General features: G+C 37.1%; 2 protein-coding genes across 5 annotated transcripts; both read left to right on the forward strand.

The window, feature by feature from the left end:
- Nucleotides 5,494–16,921, forward strand: LOC18790747 (sucrose synthase 2). 4 transcript variants are annotated; one of them, XM_020563746.1, is made up of 15 exons: nt 5,494–5,885; nt 6,029–6,161; nt 12,711–12,862; nt 13,036–13,228; nt 13,494–13,612; nt 13,741–13,957; nt 14,070–14,165; nt 14,243–14,416; nt 14,603–14,719; nt 14,829–14,995; nt 15,268–15,492; nt 15,649–15,970; nt 16,043–16,287; nt 16,368–16,556; nt 16,705–16,921. In XM_020563746.1, the coding sequence occupies exons 1-14, from the start codon at nt 5,821–5,823 to the stop codon at nt 16,540–16,542; spliced, it is 2,400 nt and encodes a 799-aa protein (XP_020419335.1). In that variant the 5' UTR covers nt 5,494–5,820; the 3' UTR covers nt 16,543–16,556; nt 16,705–16,921. The 4 variants fall into 4 exon arrangements, with proteins under 4 accessions (XP_020419335.1, XP_020419330.1, XP_007225235.1 ...); XM_020563741.1 differs by having other exon boundaries at nt 5,495–5,885; nt 16,368–16,506; XM_007225173.2 differs by lacking the exons at nt 5,494–5,885; nt 6,029–6,161 and adding an exon at nt 12,214–12,381.
- Nucleotides 17,418–23,190, forward strand: LOC18791635 (sucrose synthase 2). Its single transcript, XM_007225195.2, has 15 exons — nt 17,418–17,723; nt 17,831–17,963; nt 18,605–18,756; nt 18,966–19,158; nt 19,392–19,510; nt 19,615–19,831; nt 19,990–20,085; nt 20,166–20,339; nt 20,532–20,648; nt 20,758–20,924; nt 21,185–21,409; nt 21,578–21,899; nt 21,976–22,220; nt 22,298–22,436; nt 22,932–23,190. Exons 1-15 carry the CDS (start codon nt 17,554–17,556, stop codon nt 22,968–22,970), a joined length of 2,508 nt encoding a protein of 835 aa, XP_007225257.2. The 5' UTR covers nt 17,418–17,553; the 3' UTR covers nt 22,971–23,190.

A 23,707-nucleotide genomic window follows, 5' to 3' on the forward strand; every position in this document is an offset into this window, starting at 1 on the left:
GGGGTCGTCAAAAGAGGATCCTGATTCTGGATTAGATTCGGGGTAAAAGTCTGCATCTGTAGGAGCGGAGCCATCTGGGCACTCAACTCAACGATGGTTGGTGGAGAATGAGAGAATGAGTCGGTGGTGCTACCTCTATGAGGGTTGAAAAAATCATCAACCCCCATAACACTAAATAAAATAATCTCTATTACAATAGGACAAAATATAATTAGTAAGTAACCAAAATTCTAATGAAATAAGGACTCGCCAACACTCCCCCTCAAGTTGGGCAAAGATATTTCGCAGGCCCAACTTGACAAGCGAGTCACAGGACACCATACTTGAGAAACACCAATTGTAAAGAAGATCTTTTAGTCAACCACGAGTGAAACAAGTGACAAACTAAAACAAAGTTCACAGCGGAAACACAAGAGCAAACCCTAAAAAATAGGGCACATAGCAAAACACAGAAATCCTGTGAGCACGGCTGTAGATAAGGCAGAACACAGAAACCCTGTGAGCACGGCAGTAGGTAAGGCAGAACACAGAAACTGTGTGAGCACAGCAATTGGTAAGGCAGAACACAGAAACCCTGTGAGCACGGCAATAGGTAAGGCAGAACACCGAAACCCCATGAGCACGGCAGTAGAGACAATGGCAACAATAAATTCTTCCATATAAACTTTAGCTAATTCACTCATACACAACTTCTCTTCAATCTTCCTCTCCCCTTGAAGAGAAGGGGTCGTCGGAGTCAAGAAATAAGCAACATCTTCATGGAAATATGTCAAGGTAATTGGGATAGGTCAATAAACATATCCCTTTCACTCCCCCTCCCCTCCCTCTCAAGGGGGGGAGAAGAGCACTTAAATTTCAAGAAGAACACAAGCACAGGTCCCTAGATCGAACCTGGCTCTGATACCATGCTAAAATATTAAAACTATGAGAGAATATTTGTTTGTGGGAATTTTCTGTGTATTCTTCTCCTTGTAGGAGGTCATATTTATAATACAACGAAACCTAAATAGGCAAGTAAATAATAAATTCCTAAATCTATTTGCAGTAGGAAATCAGAAATTAAAGTAAATCAATTACAATTATAATAGGAATTCTTGGTGTGTAAGGAAAGTAAGTCAATATCCACAAGTCACGCCAACACCCTGAACCCTTCTTGGACACTTTATCCTTTGCACCGACTGTGGACCATATAACCAATTTGTTTCAGATCCCAACAGCCACCATCAAAGAAAAAACAATGATATATACATATCCATGGATAACAAGGGTTTGTGGATAAATCCTAAGTACGTAAGACATGTTTATCGGGAAGCCAACATAATAGCTGATGATCTGAAGGTCATTTGGTCATGGAAACTTAATATATATGTATCTGATTTACTAACTTTCCATTGTCTATTTCTTTACAATAACATGAATATTGGGATTCTTAGAAGATCTTCTTTGTAATTTAATTTCTTCATTTTAGAAATAGTGTGGCATATATATGCTTACGATGGCAAGTTTGCGTAACAAAACATTTCTGGCCTATCTCATGGTCAGCAAGGCCTGTGCTTGATATCTTCTTGGTAGGATAAGATATTCTTGTTCATATAACATTGCCTTAATAATAATTCCACGTAGTGGAGAAAGCATTGCTTCTTGGCCAAACTACTTTAGAGCATATATATATATATATATATATATATATATATATATAAAGTATGTGAATGCGATCGATTCCACTTTTGCAACAAAAAAAGATACCAAAGTCGGCCAATACTGTCCCACAATCCCGGCCACAACCTTGCGTTCAACAATGCTTTTGAGTCCTTAATTGGGAACAAAATGGCATATTCTTTTTGCATCTCTTTCTAATTTGCATACTTAATTTTATTTGGGCCAAATTAATAGTAATCAACCTAATAGGGGTTTGTTTTCGCAATCATTAGGAGTTCGAGGCAGACAAAGACACATGCACTAGAAAGGGATAAGAACGTTCCTTAGGGGAAATGGGATGGTATTAATTCCTTGCATAACTTAGTACAAGTTCACTTTGACCATTGTCACGAGGATTTAGAAACTTTCCTTCTTCTTGGTTCAAATTTCAGGAAAGAAGATAAAAGGAAAGCATAATAATTGTACGTATAAGTTCCTCTTCATTTTTGACTATTTTGAGATTTTTTATTGTCACAAACTTTTTATTGTTGATATTTAACTTAATCATAGCGTAGCAACTACAGTGTCCTTTATCATGTTCTTTGAGCATCTTCAATCGATATGTCATGAACATGAAATAACAAAAATTGAAGGTTAAAGTTGCTCCAACCGAGTAGTCAAATCTTACATGGATTTAAAGACCGGAAGAAATATGACAAAAAATAACATATCCAAAAAATAATTAGCTTGATGTCAAATATTATTTTAATATTTTTTAGTCATAAACCCCACTATCATTTACTCTCTTTTAAAATTTTATTAAGAAAAAAACTTTAAGTTAAAATTTATGTGCCGTATGGTATCTATTGATCACATTGCTAACTAAATCTCTTATACAAGTATAACTCATCGATGAAGATAATAATCTCTCAGTTTTATAAGAAATGTAGACCCAGGAATGATTATGGAGTAATGAATGTGAAACTAATAGCAGACCCATTTTTATAAGGATGAGAAGTTGCAGAGTCAATCGATGGGGATACAACGGTGACCTTTTCGCTTTCTAAAAGATCGATGCTTAATTACTCCGTTAGTGCCTGCAATCTAACGCACAGGGATACTTAAGAAATAAAATAGAAAATAATATAATCTACCCTAAACATAACTTTTTTATTTTATTTTAAAGCTTAGGCAGAAAGGATGGAATTAGTGAGACCCTAGACCCTGGTGAATCAGATTCCACACCGATTAGGTTTATGAACTTTCACAGTTCATATGAACCATTTCTTAATCCTTCAATATATTACTAAGGACTCGTTTGTGAGTGATTCTAAATAGGTCAATAATAATTTCTTCATTTAATAAAGTGGGTTTAAGTGATTTTTATGGAGAACCACATTATGGCCCGTCTCAAAAGCACTCCCAAATGAACCCTAAATGATCTCAATTGGATTGATATTTCGTAGAAAATCATCTTTACATTGTGATTTAGGTTTAGGAAATGAAAATTTCCGATTATCATCTGATCCTTTAATCAAACTGCTGGTGATGACTTAGATCATCTTCAGTTTCCCAATCATGCATGCAAGTCGAATTAATTCATGAGAGAGAGAGAGAGAGAGAGAGAGAGTAAAACCTTAAAATACGTACATACGATGGAGTTGTGTTATGTAATATTACAAAGTAAGGCATAATTACAAAGATGTGGAAAGTACATACCAAAACAAAAGGACTGATCATAATTAGAAACATGTTTATATACTATATTGATCCCATATAGTTGATAAGCTGCATGCTTCCCTTGGTAATAATTAACAGCTTTATATCTAAAGCTGTAGGAAGATTTAGCTTATAACAAACGGATCAATAGAAGCCAGGACATTGGTTTCAGTACAAAAGCATTCATGATCATATGATTAACTAATAATAACGCCTATCACGATTGATGACTGGGCCTGGTTTATTGGTACGAGTTGTGACACATATCCCACCATAGATTCGCAGAGCCTCGTCAGAGTTGATGACATGGTTATTGTAAGGCCTTTGCTGCTTCTGTGGAGCTCCACGATTCTCCATGTTGGGGACGTGGCCATAGATTCGTACTGCCTCGTCAGAGCTGATCACAGAGTCATTGTAAGGCCTTTGCAGCTTTTGTGGAGCTCCGTGATTCTCCATATTGGTCGCCACCACTGGGGCTCCATAATCTCCTTGATAATAGTGAGAAGGTGTAGGAGCAGGAGAAGAGGAAACTTGATTCCCCATGTTAACTACAAGTTTTGCTTTGATTTGAATTCCTTCGGGGCCAAACCTCATTATATATAGTAGTCTCATTACTCACACAAGCTTATAATAATACTCCATCCTTAATTATTGGCCACCACAGAATATGTTATATGTTATTTAGGACTTGCTTAATTAATTAGTTGTAATTCTTTGATTAAAATAAAATAAAATTAGAATTATCTCTCCATAGTGCGCTTTATTCTTCTCATGCCATTAAAAAACATAGAAAAAAAGAGGATTTTCATGAGTCAGTACTCCAGGAGTCAGTCAAAAAGATGATTGATTCTTGTTCTCCTGTATCCTGTGCTTTTTTGTTTTTGCAGTTATGATATTTCACTGAGTGTGAGATAAATGATGAACAGATCTGTGTCTCTATATTATATTAAGTAGGATAATATTCTTCACCTTTCGAAATGATACTTGCGTTTGTTATTTCTTTATTCATAATACCTTTAATTAAACATTAGATTTTTAAATATATATATATATATATACACATGTTGACAAGTCTACCAATAAGAACACTATAAATATAACTAAATAAAGAAGCCTGTTAATTTGGTGACACGCAAGCATCTTCTTTGCTGTTAATTTGGTGACACTATAAATACATAATCATTAGCAATTGGATTTATTCTTAATAACACTCAAGTATATATCAAGGAAAGATCGATGCTTAATTATTCTGTTAATTAGTTCCTGCATGCCTGATTAGTCAGCCAAATATTAATAATTGAGATATACAGGTTCTTCTAGTCTCTGACGGCCACAGTAAAGAAATTATAATCTAAACCCTAAACAGAACCTTTTTTTTTTAAAATAAAAAAATAAAAAAGTTTAGGTTGGCAGAAAGAATGGCAATCAGTGAGTCCCTCAACCCAAGTGAATCAGATTCCCACCGATTAGGTTTATGAACTTTCATAGTTTAGTTATACAAATCATTTCATACCTTAATCCCTCAACATAATATAATAGGATTAGGGCCAGTTTGGCATTGTTGTGATGTGAAAATAATCGCTGTCAGATTTGTTGTGAAAGAAATCAATTATGAAATAAATCAGTTTGGCGTTTGATAAACTTTTTGTTAAAAGTGTTGTTAGTACTGATTCCTGCATAATCATAAAATGAAAGTATCTCATTAGCTGTTTTCCCTTATAGCTTTCTCTCATAGCAATTTTTAACAATAAGTGATTTTCTCATAATTTACCAAATGGGCTAGGCTTCTCAAAAATTTTAAAAAATCACTTAACACTTCAAATAAATAATGTCAAACGAGCACTTAATTGTTCAGTTCCCCTTCAAAATTTTGGTCAAATTTCACTTTACTACTGCAAATCAAAGTAACACACATTATCCCTTAACCAAGATTGGGTTGTTTACATTGCAACCAGCGTCAAATTCGTCAAAAAAATCCGTTAAAATCGTGGTATTAGGCCTACTTGCAAACCGATCCGTCTCCGAGCCCATATTATAAGGCCCAATTAATGTGGGGCAATACTTTTATCGATAAATTCCAATCCCACCGTTTGGATTTCAAAAAGCGAGGGAAGAGTGTTGACTCTGGACGAACACGCCTTCACATATATGACCCAACCGAACCGATTCACCGTCTCGCTCTCTCTCTCTCTCTCTGAATCTGATCAGAGCAAACAATGGCTGACGGCTATTTTTGTCTCCATCCCTCCTCTCTCATCTTCTACCGTTTCTTTTTTGTCCCTTCATATATTTATGTTGAAGGGCATCTTCACCTTCATCTGCTTTTTCTTCCTCCTCTTTTGTATCACTCACTGTAATATTTTCTCTATCTGCTTTGCTACCTTTCTCTTCTGTCCCCGTCTCTCTCCCTCTATCTCTCTCTGTGTCTCTGGCGGTGTGTGTGAGGACTGAGGAACTTCCACCATGAAAAAGTGGATTCAGAACACGCTCGCTGCTCACTGCAATGAACTTGTTTCTCTTCTCTACAGGTCTCTCTCTCTCTCTCTCTCTCTCTCTCTCTCTCTCTCTCTCTCTCTCTCTCTTGTTTTTCAAATGGAGAATTCGTTTTGAAAATAGATTTAAAAAGTAGATGTGGGTTTTTGAGAAATTAGAGATGTTGTTATGTTGAAAGGTTTGTTGACCGAGGAAGGGGGATACTACAATCTTATCAAATCATAGACGAGCTGGAAAAAGTGATTCAAGAGGATGAAGGATTGCAGAAGCTCAAGGATAGTCCCTTCAGCAAAGTCTTACAGTCTGCCCAGGTCAGTCAATTTTGCTACACACACTTGTGCTATTGTCTTTTTTATTATTTATTTTTCCATTTTTGGTGTACAAATATATTAGTTATGCTATTGTGCTTGAAATGAGAATGTTATGTTTCTAGGATTTCTTTGTCCAGTTTATTCATATGAGGAAGTTATTTGTTTTCTTTGAAGATGACAATTTAAACGTTATGATTTAAAGTTCCAAGTTTCCATTATGTGCAACCTAAGAAAGTAGAAATCTGTTGTGAGAAAGCGTCAACCAACTGTGAGTGAAAAATAAACAATTGGCAAGAGATAAAAAGAATAAAACAACACCAATAAGAACACTAAGATTTATACTGATTTGGCAATGCCTACATTCAATTTGGAGACGACGGAGTAATCCACTTTAATCAAATAAGAGAATATAATAGTGTTTAACACTTAGAAACCCAAGCCCCAAATATACCCAAGCTCACACACTCAAGAATATAAAGGAAATACAAATTGAGTACAATTTGAAGAAATGGAAAAATAACAAACGGCAACCACAAATTGTTTTGCTGCCCAACTATTATTTTTCCTCTCTCACTTCTCTCTTTCAGTCATTGGTGCGGCTCTCTTCATCTGCTGGTCCTTTTAATGCCAAATGATGAGTGGCTCTTCAAAGGGGCCAACGGGTGGGCTGCTAATCAAGTCAAGCCAATTAATTAGTCAAAGTCTAATAATTAATGTGCCTACGGCTCAATATATAGGTAAAGCCTAAAACTGCCCATAATAAATGCATTCCCATGCAATTTGTCTACCAATCAACCAAATACCAAGATAAACAGCTGAAAGCAACCAATCAACCAAATTTCAAGGTTGTAGGTGCATTATTGAGTCAAATAGTAAACAATCTCGACCTTGACTCAAAATTGCACCAAACCATAGTAGTAATACTCTTAATGGCCGTCTCCTAATCCCTCACGGGGCAATCAAAAAATTTTACAAATGTCAATCAAGTCTAATCAATGCTTAAACTTGAGCAACAAAACTTGCTTTGTTAACATATCCGCAAGATTGTCGGCAGTCTCTATCTTCTAAAGAAGAATATCTCTCTCGTCAATAATCTCAAGAACAAAATAGAACCTTATGTCAATGTGTTTCGTACGTGCATGATGAACTTGATTCTTTGCTAAATAAATAGCATTCTAACTGTCACAATGAACATCCACATGGTCCTGTTGAACCCCTAACTCATCAAGCAACCCTTGAAGCTAGATGCCTTCCTTAATAGCTTCTGTTACCGCCATGTATTCCGCTTCAGTAGTCGACAAGGCAATAGTAGATTGCAAAGTCGATCTCCAACTCACTAGACCTCCAGCAAGAGTGAATACAAAATCTATAGTGTACCTACGCTTGTCCAAATCACCTGCGTAATCAGAGTCCACATATCCAACAACACATTGACTAGTAACTTTATCCTGCTGAAATAATAAACCAACATCTACAGTACCCAAAATATACCGTAGAATCCATTTCATAGCTCGACAATGCCCTTTTCCTGGATTATGCATATATCTACTGACAATACTAACAGCTTGTGAAATATCAGGCCTAGTACACATCATAGCATACATCAAACTACCAACAGCACTTGCATATGGAATTTGAGCCATGTAATAACTCTCTTCACTAGTTTTAGGAGACATAGAAGCATTAAGTTTGAAATGAGGGGCAAGAGGTGTACTAACCGGTTTTGAATTATCATTCATCCCAAAACGTTGTAGTACCTTCTTCAATGACATAGACTAATCTTGCCCTTCGCTCTATCTCTTTCAATTTCCACACCTAGTATCTTCCGAGCTTCTCCCAAGTCCTTCATCTCAAATTCATTACTTAGTTGAGTCTTCAACCTTTCAATCTCCACTTTGCTCTTACATGCTATAAGCATATCATCAACATATAAAAGCATATAAATAAAGGTTCCATTTTGTAGCTTGCGAAAGTATACACAATGGTCATAGTGACTTTTTGGGTACTTTTGCCCGATCATAAATCGATCAAATCGCTTATACTATTGTCTTGGAGACTACTTCAAGCCATACAATGATTTTCGCAATTTGCAAACCCAATTTTCCTTGCCATCAACCTTAAAACCTTATGGCTGAGACATATAAATCTCTTCCTCCAAATCACAATGTAAGAATGCAGTTTTGACATCAAGTTGAGCCAACTCAAGGTCAAACTGTATAACCAAAGCCAACATAATATGAATAGAAGAATGTTTTACTATAGAGGAAAATACCTCATTGTAGTCAATGTCTTCCTTCTGAGCATAGCCTTTAGCTACCAATCTGGCTTTGAATTTTACATTGTCTTTTCCCAAATATTCCATCTTCTTGGCATAAACCCATTTGCAACCAATTGCTTTCTTCCTTTTCAGTAACTGAACCAGCTTCCAAGTCTCATTTTTATGAAGAGATTTTATCTCATCATCTATATAGATTTCTTCCACTCCACACTTTCTGAACTTCTGACAGCTTCTTTGTAGGCAGATGAAATATCATCTTCAAAAAACGGGAAGTGCATATTCCATAATATCAGTAAACCGAGCATGCTTTCGAATTTCCATTCTCGATCTTCTGGTTGCAATAGAATCTTGTTGCTGTAGAGGCTCTTGGGTAGGTTCCTCCTCTTCATCATTCTCATCCTCATCATCAGAATCAATTGTAGGACTAGTGTCTGTAACATCAAACCTTATTAGAACAACTGGAGTTTTCAATAACTCCACCTACTTTGAACTACTCATGGTCTTGGTTGCTTCAGTTTCACCTTCATGCTTGTTCTGATTAACCATAGCAGCCTCATCAAAAGTCACATCTTTGCTTACAACAAATTTCTTCTTATCTGGACACCAGAGTCAGTATCTCTTTACGCCAGTGCTAAAGCCCATAAATAGAGCTTTCTTTGCTCTTGGATCCAACTTGCTTTCCCTGACATGATAGTAAGCACGACAACCAAATATGTGTAAATACTTGTAATTAGTACAAGGTTTGCCATACCATACCTCCATGGGAGTTTTGCCCTCGTTTGCAACAGCAGACAACCGATTAATAAGATGACTTGCTTAAGTAATCGCCTCAGCCCAAAACGCCTTGCCTAAATCATCATTAGACAGCATACACCGGACTTGCTCAAGCAAAGTGTTGTTCATGCGCTCCGCCACCCCATTTTGTTGTGGTGTCTCCCTAACCGTGAAGTGCCTCACAATACCCTCATCTTGACAAACTTTCAAGAAAGGATCAGACTTATATTCACCACCATTGTCTGATCTGAGAATCTTGATCTTTCGACCGCTCTGCGTTTCAATCATTTTTTTCCACTTCAGGAATATCTTCAAGACTTCATCTTTATGCTTCATGATGTACACCCATACTTTTCTACAGAAGTCATCAACAAAGGAGACAAAATAATGGCTACCTTCCCAAGATGCATTCTTGGAAGGTCCCCAAACATCAGTGTGAAAATAATCTAGAATGCCTTTAGTGTGTTGAATATCGGTACCAAGTTTCACTCTAGTTTGCTTATCCAGCACACAGTGTTCACAAAATTCCAATTTGCATGCCTTCGCACCTTTTAATAAGCCTTGCTTCACCAATCCTTGCAACACCTTTTCACCAGCATGCCCAAGACGCATATGTCATAACCTCGTAGTGTCTGTGTTATCTATGTCAGCAGCTTCGGTGATAGCTGCTCCACCAATAACTGTACTACCTAGCAAGAAATACAAGTTATTTCGTCCGGTACCTTTCATCACCACCAGTGCCCCATACACTACTTTAAGAACTCCACTGTCCATGGTGATCTTGAGACCCTTGGATTCCAAAGTGCCCACTGAAATAAGATTCTTCTTCATATCCAGTACATACTGAACATCACTCAATTCTCTAATTGTTCCATCATGCATCTTCAAACAGATTTTGCCTATCTCTTATGTTTTGTAGGCATTATTATTGCTCATAAAAAAAAACTCCACCATCTAGCTCCTGGAAGCTAGAAAACCATTCCCGAATAGGACATATATGATAGGTGCAACCTGAATCCAAAATCCACTCCTTGGAGTAAACATCAGCAGATGAACTAGCCAAAGTAATCTCGAAATCATCATCTCCAAATTTTGCAACATTTGCTTCAGAACCCACTTTCTCCTTTTCTTTGTTCTTCAATTTGCGGCAGTCTTTCTTCCAATGACTTTTTTGGCAATAAAAGGCACATTCGTCTTTAGCAGGAAACTTTCCTAGCGACTTTGAACGAGATTTTCCCTGCTTCCCAGATTTTCTTTCCTTTGCCTCATTTTGTAACTTGTGAGTCTTCTGTTCCTTCTTATGACATTCATGATTCACCAATGCCACAGACACCTCATCAAGTTTCACCTCGGATTTTTCATACAACAAAGTAGTTGTTAAATGATCATAATGTCACATCCAGGGATTGGCTTCGCCGTAGCACGATATTATCCACTTTGGGCCCCCATCTCTGCTCTCGCGGTTTTGTTTATGGAAACTCATGAGCAACTTCCTACTGGGTCACCCATCCTGGGATTGCTCTAGCTCCAACTCGCTTAACTTCGAAGTTCCCATGACTCCGAAGCCAGTGAACTCCTAAAAGGTCTCGTGCTAGATGGAGGCAGACATGTACATATAAGGCACATCACCCCCTCTCCGTTGGTTGATGTGGAATGTTACACATAATCATCAGGCAATGAATTTAACAAACATAGTGCCTTATCCTCGTCAGGAATTTTCACATCAAGGTTTGCTAAATCAGCAAGTATTTTATTATAATCATTGAGGTGTTCATGCATAGAAATACCTGGACGATACTGAAATCAAAAGAGTCGCTTCTTCAAGAATAGTTGATTTTATGCGCTCTTAGTCATATACTTCTCCTCCAATTTCATCCATAACTCCTTAGCAGAAGTTTCCTTCACATATGGGTATTTCAACTCCTTCTCAAGGAATTTTCGAATAGCGGCACAATAATGAAGATTAATTCTCATCCACTGCTTGTCATCAATATCTTCAGGTTTATCCTCCACAACCATATCCAACTCTTGTTGATACAACACATCCATAACTTCACATTGCCACATACCAAAATTATTAGAGCCATTGAATTTATCAACCTCTAATCTTGTAGTAACAATTGGATGTCTATTAGATGTAGGTGCCGACGAAGACGATGCCGATTCCTTCTCCTTAACAGGTTCGTCTTTATCTCCAGCCATCTACTCAGCACTATTCACAAATACAGTATTGTTCACAGTTACGATAGTAGTACTGTTTATTGGAACTGTAGTGTCAACATTATTCACGCCACTATAGCACAACACTATTCACGTCAGTGTAACTCCAACAAATTTTTACTCCTACGAAACCCCAGTCGAAAAAACTGGAGCTTTGATACCACTTGTTGTGTGGAAGCATCAACCAACTGTGAGTGAAAAAAAAAACAACAACTAGCAAGAGATAAAAAAAACAAAACAAAACAACACCAAGATTTATACTGGTTCAGCAATGCCTACATCCAATTTGGAGACGACAGAGTAATCCACTATAATCAAATGAGAGAATATAATAGTGTTTAACACTCAGAAATCCAAGCACCAAATATACCCATGCTCACACACTCAAGAATATAAAGGGAATACAAATTAAGTACAATTTGAAGAAAAGAAAAAATAACCAACGGCAGCCACAAATTATTTTGCTGCCCTACTATTATTTTTCCTCTCTCACTTCTCTCTCTCAGTCTTTGGTGCAGCTCTCTCCATCTACTGGGCTACTTCTCCTTATAAAGCCAAGGATGAGTGGCTCTTCAAAGGAGCCAATGGGTTGGCTGCTAATCAAGTCAAACCAATTAATTAGTCGAAGTCCAATAACTAATGTGCCCACGGCCCAATATATAGGCAAAGTCTAAAGCTGCCCACAATAAATGCATTCCCATGCAATTTGTCTGCCAATCAACCAAATACCAAGATAAACAGCCAAAAGCAACCACTCAACCAAATTTCAAGGTTGTAGGTGCATTATTGAGTCAAATAGTCAACAAAATCTTCATTGTGCATTGCTTGTAACCTTGGTTGAGAAGAAATTTTGATTTCAGGCACTGATGACAATCAATGGGATTCAGCACATATATTTTAGTTTCCCTAATTTTTAGATGCTTTATGCAAGAAGTTTGTGCTGGTGAGGTAAGGGGCTGTTTTACAGTCAATTGGACAGAGGAAGTTATGCTGCTATGATGTTTTAAGTGACATAATGTATTTGCAATGCAGTATAACATGTGTATTGGGTTTTTGATTTGTAAGCTTCTTTATTTTTTGCCATAAGTGATATGGAAAAGGCACTTTGTTGGTATTTTAAAGTGGTCATCACATTGATGTTTCTGTTAGTGTACCAAGCAAAGACGTGCTCTCTTATGTCTTTCATGCAATGTCCAAATACTCAATGAATAGCTAACATGGGTCGAAGTGGTCCTTGTAGTTCTGGTTTTCTGATTCCTTCTTTATTTTTCATTTAGGAAGCAATTGTTCTACCTCCTTTCGTTGCTCTTGCATTTCGTCCAAGACCTGGTGTTTGGGAATATGTTCGAGTCAATGTGTATGAACTCAGTGTGGATCATTTGACTGTTGCAGAATATCTTCAGTTCAAGGAAGAACTTATAGATGGAGAGTAAGGGATCTCATATGTAAATCTTTGTTACTGAAATTTGTAATTTATGCTGTATCTCTGCACTTTCCTACCTGCTGAAGCAATAAATAGTGCCGACCGACTAAACAGTTTTTACTTGCTCTTTCAAATGCTTTATCCACAAGTACAATCTGAATTTGAAATGATTTTCCTAGGTGCAATGACAACTATGTGCTTGAACTTGATTTCGAGCCATTTAATGCAGCATTCCCTCGACCAACCCGGTCATCATCAATTGGAAATGGGGTTCAATACCTTAACCGTCACTTATCCTCAATTATGTTCAGTAAAAAAGAAAGTTTGGAGCCACTTCTGGATTTCCTTCGTACGCACAAACATGATGGCCATGTAAGTTTGAAATTTGAAAATCTATGAGTTTTAATGAATGAGCATTACACATTGTCAGTTATCATCGTGATTTTTTGGCCCATTAATTTATTTTACTGGACTTTTCTTTGCTTGCATTTAAATTGAGTGTAACCTACTTGCCAACCTTAGGTTCTTAGTATTTTCCTTTCCTAAAGCCATGCATGAATTAATATCAAAACAAAGTTTTGAAATCCTGATGAGGTACCTTTTGACTGAATGATATTAGTTGTGAAATCTTGTGCAGGCAATGATGCTAAACGATCGGATTCATAGCATATTGAGACTTCAGTCTGCTTTAGCAAAGGCAGAGGAGTATCTTTCTAAGTTTCCTCCAACTACACCATATTCTGAATTTCAGTTTGAGTAAGAAACTCATCTATATTTCAAATATTTTGATTGCCACTACTTTTGGGGAATGATTTGATTCCTTTGGATATTACCTTTGAAGTGTCGATGCAACATAGCTTTAACCTTTTTTACACTAAATGTAGCTTGCAAGGCATGGGGTTTGAGAGAGGGTGGGGTGACACAGCACAGCGGGTGTCAGAGATGGTGCATCTGCTCTTGGAAATTCTTCAGGCTCCTGATCCCTCTACCCTGGAAAGTTTTCTTGGGAGGATTCCTATGGTGTTCAATGTTGTCATTGTGTCTCCACATGGCTACTTTGGCCAAGCAAATGTCTTGGGTTTGCCTGATACAGGCGGGCAGGTCTTGCTTATTTTTCCCTATCTCATGTCCATTTGTTTGTTTTTGGTCCTTCCTTTCATAGCTTTTTCTCCTAAAACCATGAAAAAGTTATAAATTTTTTAACTGATATCAGGTTGTTTATATACTGGATCAAGTGCGCGCCCTGGAGAATGAGATGCTTCTTAGAATACAAAATCAAGGACTGGGTGTGATACCAAAGATTCTGATTGTAAGTTTGCCTAACTAAAAGTTTATGCAGTATTAGTTGGATAAGGTGTCGCTTTATATTAATTCTTGTGGTTTAAGGTTACCCGACTAATACCTGATGCAAAAGGGACAACATGCAACCAAAGATTGGAAAGAGTCAGTAGTACAGAACACACACATATCTTACGGGTACCTTTCAGGACTAAGAATGGAATTCTGCGGAAATGGCTTTCAAGGTTTGATGTGTGGCCTTACTTGGAGACCTTCGCAGAGGTAAGCAATCAAAAGCATAGGTTTTTATTTATTTTAAATCCTGTTTCTCTTCCCCTTTATTTTTCGTTGTCTCTTTTCAATTGCTTGAATGATCAATCTATACCATGCATGCTTATGGATTTTAATAACTTTGCTTATCAGTAATATGACAAAATAGCTCCTTTCTCTTACTGTGGCTATTTTCAGGATGCCTCGAATGAAATTGCAGCTGTGTTTCAAGGTGTTCCGGATCTGATCATTGGAAACTACAGCGATGGAAATCTTGTTGCAACTCTGTTATCTTATAAACTAGGAATTACACAGGTGAACTCTATTTTTTTCATCCTATTATTTCCGATACAACATAAAATATTGGTGAAATGACATGGATTCATATTGATTTTAATGTTTCGAAATGGGATTCTCAATGAAGTGCAATATTGCTCATGCATTGGAGAAAACAAAGCACCCAGATTTTGATATATATTGGAAAAAACACGAGGACAAGTACCATTTTTCTAGTCAATTCACTGCTGATCTTATTGCAATGAACAATGCTGATTTCATAATCACCAGCACATACCAAGAGATTGCAGGAAGGTTAGACTTCTTCTCTAGTTTTTTGGAACATGATTTGAATATCTATTACATTTTCCAAAAGAAATAACATCTCAATTTGTTCCACTACCTGCAGTTGCATTTGTAATGTAGTAGTATAATATGTTATATTTATGATTAGCAAGTTCAAATTCTTGTCTGTAACAAGTAAATGGACTGCTACATTTTGCAAAATGTGGTCCTTTATTCTTCTGTCTTGATTCTAGTATGTTTTTTTTTATCGTTTTAAAGTTTAATATTGTTCTTTATCTCAGCAAGAATAATGTTGGACAATATGAGAGCCACACAGCTTTCACTCTTCCTGGGCTGTATCGAGTTGTTCATGGGATTGATGTTTTTGATCCCAAGTTTAATATCGTCTCCCCAGGAGCAGATATGTGTATATATTTTCCATATTCTGAAAAGGAAAGAAGACTTACTGCTCTACATGGCTCAATTGAAGAACTCTTATATGGGGCTGAGCAGAATGAGGAGCATATGTGAGTATCTTTAGTGTTTAAGTAGGGGAGAAAACAAACCTTTTTCAAAAAAATTTAGCCTATTTTAAGTGACATATATAACTATTTGTGATGGAACTGACATGTACTTCATTTTCTTTGCACAATTTGTCTGATACTTCTTCAATGGTGATGCAGTGGGATCTTGAGTGATCGATCAAAGCGTATTGTCTTTTCCATGGCAAGACTTGATAGAGTGAAAAATTTAACTGGACTTGTTGAGTTTTATGCTAAGAGCACCAAGCTAAGAGAACTGGTAAACCTTGTTGTGGTTGGTGGTTACATAGATGTCAAGAACTGCAGGGATAGAGAAGAAATGGCGGAGATTGAAAAGATGCATGGCCTCATTAAGAAATACAATTTGAGTGGCCAGTTTCGATGGATAGTGACCCAAATGAACCATGCTCGCAATGGTGAGCTGTACCGCTACGTTGCAGACACAAAAGGTGTCTTTGTGCAGGTATGTGGTATAGATACATGATGGTTTGTTATGGTATTTATTTTCCGGGTTTTAACCTATTATCTTTTGCAGCCTGCTTTTTACGAAGCTTTTGGCCTCACCGTTGTGGAAGCCATGAGTTGTGGCCTTCCTACTTTTGCAACTTGTCATGGTGGCCCTGCTGAGATCATTGAGCATGGTATTTCAGGGTTCCATATTGATCCCTATCACCCTGATCAAGTGGCTGCACTTCTGGTTGACTTCTTTGACCAGTGCCAGAAGGATCCTGGCTATTGGGAAAGGATATCTGAAACCGGGCTTAAACGAATTTTTGAAAGGTTTCATATTTTCTGGCAAATTTTTAAAAAGACAAATTTTGTCAACCTCAGGGTAACTAATTTCATGCTCAATTGTCTAGGTACACTTGGAAGATATATTCTGAGAGGCTACTCAACTTAGCTGGGGTTTATGGATTCTGGAAGCATGTGTCTAAGCTTGAGAGACGAGAGACGCGGCGATATCTGGAGATGTTTTACATTCTCACATACCGAAACCTGGTCAGTAGTGTTATCCTTCCCAGTATGACACAGTAGACTCCCTGTAATCTGTAAGTCGGTTTTACATTCTATTTATAAAAAGAAAAAGGTTACCGTAAGCAAAAAGCTAAAATTATCTTTTCGGCTTCTGCATTTTCCTGATTAGTGGCTCGGTAGATCACTTTTCGGCTTCTGACCATGATTCTGATCCTGTTTCAGGTTAAGTCCATCTCGCTGGCTGTTGATGAGCAGCATTGAAGAATCATATCATAGGTGCCAAAGAAGCAGTTTGCTTGTTGCTGCTTAGTGTGTGCATTTGAATATATTGATCCAAAATATTCTGTAATCGCTATACCACCGTATAATTTTGCCGCCTTAAAAATTTAGCACGAACACATGTACAAATTAATCTAGCGCTTTATTGTCTGCATTATTGTCTGCATTTTATTCTTGTTCTTGATGAAGAAGTATCAAGCAATTAAATATGTTAATTATACTAATCCAGGCCAGATGTTAGCAATTCAGTCCGTCTCTATCCAATCTGATACACTGTTACACAAGTTCAAATTCTTGCCATCCACTGCCCAAAACAGCATCATATTTTTTCTTTTTTAATACAAGTGATAGTCTAAACTAAGGAAGGATTTTTCACAAACACTACTAAGATGTCATGGGTATTCAAATCTGAGATTTACAAGTTAAGCCTCTCGATTCAGAAGCACACACTTAAAATGGGCCATAGACACATTACTGGGTTGGGCATGCTTGCAAGTCAATCTAGCTTAAAGCCCACTTTTTTTATAGGCCCAATGAAGCCCAGTTTAAGGTCCTAGTGATCTCCGCCTGGATATGAAAATCTGAAAATTTTCCGTTTGGATTTCAAATAGCGAGGGAAGAGTCAGGATTCTCAGGCCTTTACAGAGGCTGGCGCCGCTGAAACACCGCCAAGTGCCCCTTCACACTTATAACCGTCACTCTCTCTCTCTCTCTGTGATCGGACCAAAACAATGGCCGTTTTTGTCTCCTTTCTCCTCTCTCGTTTTCTGCAATTTCCGTTTGGCTATTTATATGCTTTATGTGTCCCTCCTCTCCTCACCTTCACCTTCACCTTCACCTTCACCTTCACCTCCAGTTTCTACTTTCTCTGTCTCTCTGGTAGTTCCAGTTTCAACCATGAGGAAGAGCATTGAAGACACCCTCGCTGCTCACCGCAATGAACTTGTTTCTCTTCTCTCCAGGTCTCTTTCTCTCTCTCTCAATGGAGGGTTCTTTTCGAAATTAAGAAATAAATAAATAAAAATTTGATGTGGGTTTTGAGAAAGTTGTGATTTTGTTATGTTGGAAGGTATGTTGATCGAGGAAATGGGATACTGCAACCTCATCAAATGATAAACGAGCTAGAAAACGTGATTGCAGAGGATGAAGGAATGCAGAAGCTCAAGGATAGCCCCTTCAGTATAGTCTTACAGTCTGCGCAGGTCAATTTCCTACACTTTCTTGGGTGAAAATATATTAATTATGCGGTTATTAGTTTCTGCATGTCCCCTTTGTGTTTCACATTGAGTTTGAAATGAGGATGTTATGTTTTTTCGAGCAGCTTACTGTTTATTATTTGTTTATACAGTTTAGATAACGAAATTTTAGGATGTCTGTGAAGCAGTACATGTTTGTTTGCTTAGAAAATGACAAGTAAATGGTATAATTTAAAGTTCCAATTTTTCACTATTCGGGACCCAAGAAAACACACATCTTTCATTCTGCATGGCTTGTAAACTCTGTTGAGGTGAACTTTTTATTTCAGGAACAGATGACATTGAATGTGATTCAGCATATACATTTCATCTTCCCTCATTTTTCTATACAACCATATACACAGATTATGAAATTTTCACATAAAATGGTAGTTTAAATTGATCATGATAATTATGGCTTTGTTTCAATGCACATTATTTTTTAATCCATTGAATATATTAGCTTTTATTAGTATATACCTAAAACCAAGCAAAGAAATGTTCTATTATGTGTTTCATGCGATATCCAAATGCTTTATAAATGACAAACATGTGTGATTTTTTCGTTGTTCTGGTTTTTTTATTTCATTCTTTGTTTGTCATTTTAGGAAGCAATAGTTCAAACTCCTTTCGTGGCTCTTGCACTTCGTCCAAGACCTGGTGTATGGGAATATGTTCGTGTTAATGTGTATGAGCTCAGTGTGGATCTTTTGAGTGTTGCAGAATATCTCTGGTTCAAGGAAGAACTTCTGGATGGAGAGTAAGGGATCTCATGTGTAAATCTTTGTTAATGAAATTTGTAATTGATGCTGAATCTCTGTGCTTTCTTATCTGGTGTAGCATTAAGCATTACATTGTAAGGACAAACCAGGTTTTATATTGTTACCTTTTCAAAAAAAAAAAATCAGGTTTTGTTTGGTCTTTTTCATTATCCACGAATGCAATCTCAATTTGAAATGATTGTCCTAGGTGCAATGACAAATATGTGCTTGAACTTGATTTGGAGCCATTTAATGCAACATTCCCTCGACCAACCCGCTCATCATCAATTGGAAATGGGGTTCAGTTCCTTAACCGTCACTTATCTTCAATTATGTTCCGTAACAAGGAAAGTTTGGAGCCTCTTCTCGATTTCCTTCGTACACATAAACACGATGGACATGTAAGTTTGATTAAGCTATGGGTTTTACTGAATGAGCATTCCACTTTTGTAGTTATCTTTATGATTTTCTGGCCCATCAGTTTATTTTGCTGGGCTTCTCTTCACGTACAAATTTAGTGTAAGCTATTTTTCAACGTTAGGTTCCTAGTAAATCCTTGCCTAAATTCATATATGCAGTAATATGAAAATAAGGTTTTGAAATCCTCACATAGTAGTTCTATAATCTTGTGTAGGCAATGATGCTAAATGATAGGATTCAGAGCATACCCAGACTTCAGTCTGCTTTAGCAAAGGCAGAGGAATATCTTTCTAAGTTACTGGCAACTACACCATATTCTGACTTTGAATTTGAGTAAGCAACCCATCTATTTTCAAATACTTTGATATCCACTGCTTTAGTGGGATGATTTGTTTGCTTTAGATAATACCCTTTAATCTTCTTTACACTAAGTGCAGCTTACAAGGAATGGGATTTGAAAGAGGGTGGGGTGACACAGCACAACGGGTATCAGAGATGGTTCATCTTCTCTTGGAAATTCTTCAGGCTCCTGATCCATCTACTCTGGAAACTTTTCTGGGAAGGATTCCTATGGTGTTCAATGTTGTCATTGTGTCTCCACATGGCTACTTTGGCCAAGCAAATGTTTTGGGTTTGCCTGACACTGGTGGGCAGGTATTGCTTACTTTTTACTATTTCATGTCCATTTGTTGGTGTTTGATCCTTTTTTCCATTTAGCTGTCTATCTGATAGAATATTAATAGATTTAGTAGTTTACGAATTGTTCTCACTTGAAACCATGCAAAAGTTATATCTTTTCTTACTGATGTCAGGTTGTTTATATACTGGACCAAGTACGTGCTCTGGAGAATGAGATGCTTCTTAGAATACAAAACCAAGGACTGGATGTTATTCCAAAAATTCTGATTGTAAGTTTGCTCAACTGAAAGTTCTTGTGATATGAGTTGACATAAGGTGTCAGTTTATATCACTTCTTGTCTGGTTTAAGGTTACCCGACTGATACCTGATGCAAAAGGGACAACATGCAACCAAAGATTGGAAAGAATCAGTGGCACAGAACACACACATATCTTGCGGGTACCTTTCAGAACTGAGAATGGAATTATGCGGAAATGGATTTCAAGGTTTGATGTGTGGCCGTACTTGGAGACCTTCGCAGAGGTAAGGATTATGCGGTCAAAAGCATAGGGTTACTTTTTGTGCTCCTGTTTAATCTTCCTTTATTTCTTTTCTGCCCTTGGTGCATTGCTTGAATAATCAAACTTTATCGTACATGCTTTTGGGTTTTTATTACCCTTGTTTGTGGGTTATTTTAACATAATTAATCCTTTTTCCTGTTGTGGCCATGCTTAGGATGCCTCAAATGAAATAGCTGCTGAGTTGCAGGGTGTTCCAGATCTGATCATTGGAAACTACAGTGATGGAAATCTTGTTGCAACTCTGTTATCTAATAAACTCGGAATCTCACAGGTGAACTGTAATTTTTCAATCTATTATTTCAGATACAACACAACTTATCAGTGAAATAACAGGGGACATATATTGATTTTAATTTTTCAAAATGGAATTCTCCTTGTAGTGCAATATTGCTCATGCATTGGAGAAAACCAAGTACCCAGATTCTGATATATATTGGAAAAAACATGAGGACAAGTACCATTTTTCTAGTCAATTCACTGCTGATCTTATTGCAATGAACAATGCTGATTTCATAATCACCAGCACATACCAAGAGATTGCAGGAAGGTTAGATTTCTTCTCTAGTTTTTTTGGAACATGAATTGAATATCTATTACATTTTCCACAAGAAATAATATCTCAATTTGTTCCACTACCTGCAGTTGCACTTGTAATGTAGTTATATTTATGATTAGCAAATTCAAATTCTTGTCTGTAACAACTAAGTGGACTTCTACATTTTGCAAAATGTGGTCCTTTATTCTTCTGTCTGGATTCTAGTATGTTTTGGTTATCATTTTAAAGCATAATATTGTTCTTTATCTCAGCAAGAATAATGTTGGACAGTATGAGAGCCACACAGCTTTCACTCTTCCTGGGCTGTATCGAGTTGTTCATGGGATTGATGTTTTTGATCCCAAGTTTAATATCGTCTCTCCAGGAGCAGATATGTGCATATATTTTCCATATTCTGAAAAGGAAAGAAGACTTACTGCTCTACATGGCTCAATTGAAGAACTCTTATATGGGGCTGAGCAGAATGAGGAGCATATGTGAGTATCTTTAGTGTTTAAGTAGGGGGATAAAGACTATTGTCTTTTAAATGGCACTTGTGATTATGTATGTAGATACACAAACACACACACACATTTGTATGTATTTGTGTTACATGACTTCATTTTCCTCAGACCTTGTTTCGATACTTCTTCATGGTGATGCAGTGGAATCTTGAGTGACCGATCAAAGCCTATTGTCTTTTCCATGGCAAGACTTGATAGAGTGAAAAACTTAACTGGCCTTGTTGAGTGTTATGGTAAGAGTACCAAGCTAAGAGAACTGGTAAATCTTGTTGTGGTTGGTGGTTACATAGACGCCAAGAACTCTAGGGATAGAGAAGAAGTCGCAGAGATCGAAAAGATGCATGATCTCGTTAAGAAATACAACTTGAGTGGCCAGTTTCGGTGGATTGCAGCCCAAATGAACCGTGCCCGTAATGGTGAGCTATACCGCTACATTGCAGACACAAAAGGTGTCTTTGTGCAGGTATGAGGTGTAGCTATATGATGGTTTGCTGTGTATTAGAATTCCATGTTTTAACCTATCCTCTTATCTGTTGCAGCCTGCTTTTTATGAAGCTTTCGGCCTCACCGTTGTGGAAGCCATGACTTGTGGCCTTCCTACTTTTGCAACATGTCATGGTGGTCCTGCTGAGATCATTGAGCATGGTATCTCTGGGTTCCATATTGATCCCTATCATCAAGATCAAGTGGCTGCACTTCTGATTGACTTCTTTGATCAGTGCCAGAAGCATCCTGGCTACTGGGAAAAGATATCTGAAGCGGGCCTCAAACGAATTTATGAAAGGTTGCATTTCTGGCATGCTTTCAAAAAGACAATCTTTGTCAACCTCATTGTAACTAATTTCAAGCTCAATTCTCTAGGTACACTTGGAAGATATATTCTGAGAGGCTGCTCAATTTAGCTGGGGTTTATGGCTTCTGGAAGCATGTGTCTAAGCTTGAGAGGCGAGAGACAAGGCGATATCTGGATATGTTTTACATTCTCAAGTACCGAAATCTGGTTTGTAATGTTAACCTTCCCAGTATTACTCGTACACAAAATGGCACTTGCATTCCATGGATTTCATATGATGATCCATAAATTCAACTTACATTCTATTAGAGCAGGAAAGCCTTGCTATGACCATCCTTCAACTGTTGATAAAAGTTTGCATGTGCCCTGAGGATAAGTCTAGCTCTCTAAGAGGCATAGGTACCTCACGAATCAAAAAGCTAAAACATGTCATAGTTCAATTTTGTTTTGCACTTGGTTTGTTGGTGATTAAATGATTCTGTTTTTTTCTTGAGGAAAAAGTTTCGTCTATTTGTACAATATTAGCAGAGCAGAAAGATAATTTTCTTAAAGCCAATTTGCTCATCTACTTTTTTTCTGATTAGTGCTGGTCCTTTAACATTCCACTCTTGATTTTAGATAGAGAGAGTTGATTGGAATGATTTGGTAGATCAATATCCTTGAAGGAATTATGTGACCTCTGCCATTTTGATCATCTTTCAGGTGAAGTCGATCCCTCTGGCTGTTGATGAGCAGCATTGAACTATATGATTACGTGTCAATAAAAGAAGCTGTCTGCTTGTTCCTGCTTATTGTGCGTTGCATTTGAATTTCCGATGTTGTCGATCCTGTCCAACTGCTGTGGACAGAACAGAACCATGTTTGTTTTCTTCTCGTTTGGTTTAGGATGTTTCATTGATGTTTGTTGAGTCTGTTGAACTTCATGTTTTAAATTAAATAAGTTGATGCTTTTGGTATTCAATATCTGCACGGAATTCATTTATTAAATTGAAGATATCTACAAGGGGTTTGTAGTAGTTCAAATGGCTAAGAGCAATTACACCTGCACTTGATGTCTTAAGTTCAATTCCCACGAAGAAAAAAAACTAAAGATATCTTGTTTAAACGTCACAGAAGAAAGAAGAAACGTATCACGCATCTTCTCTGAATCTATAAAATACAAACAATAAACGTCATACAATAGTAATCTGTCACATCGCTTTTGTATCTTTACTATTCTATTGATGTTTACTGTGCTGATTTTGTGTCTGTCTTAAATGACGTTGTTTTAGATTTTTATTTTTACTTTTATTAAACAACACCACATCAAACTGTTCTCCCTAAAACTTAGGGATTCTCGTTGTAATTTTATTTCTTGTTTTCAAAAGAAGAAAAAAACAACTTTTGTTTATAAGATTTAAACTCAATAGCTTCTCCAGTAAAGTGGAAGCTAAATGTTCATTATATAAATTGTTCGATAGATATTAGCTTTAGCGTTA

The sequence above is a fragment of the Prunus persica genome, chromosome G1 (assembly GCF_000346465.2).
Source record: "Prunus persica cultivar Lovell chromosome G1, Prunus_persica_NCBIv2, whole genome shotgun sequence".
Taxonomy (NCBI): Eukaryota; Viridiplantae; Streptophyta; class Magnoliopsida; order Rosales; family Rosaceae; genus Prunus; species Prunus persica.

Bases quoted from the DNA above. Each gene is read 5' to 3' on its own strand.
- LOC18790747 (XM_020563741.1), top strand. From the start codon at position 5,821: ATGAAAAAGTGGATTCAGAACACGCTCGCTGCTCACTGCAATGAACTT. The intron at 15,493-15,648 runs GTGAGTATCTTT...ATGGTGATGCAG, and splicing joins GAGCAGAATGAGGAGCATAT to TGGGATCTTGAGTGATCGAT. The intron at 16,288-16,367 runs GTTTCATATTTT...TCAATTGTCTAG, and splicing joins CTTAAACGAATTTTTGAAAG to GTACACTTGGAAGATATATT.
- LOC18791635 (XM_007225195.2), top strand. From the start codon at position 17,554: ATGCTTTATGTGTCCCTCCTCTCCTCACCTTCACCTTCACCTTCACCT. The intron at 18,757-18,965 runs GTAAGGGATCTC...TGATTGTCCTAG, and splicing joins GAAGAACTTCTGGATGGAGA to GTGCAATGACAAATATGTGC. The intron at 20,086-20,165 runs GTAAGTTTGCTC...GTCTGGTTTAAG, and splicing joins TTATTCCAAAAATTCTGATT to GTTACCCGACTGATACCTGA.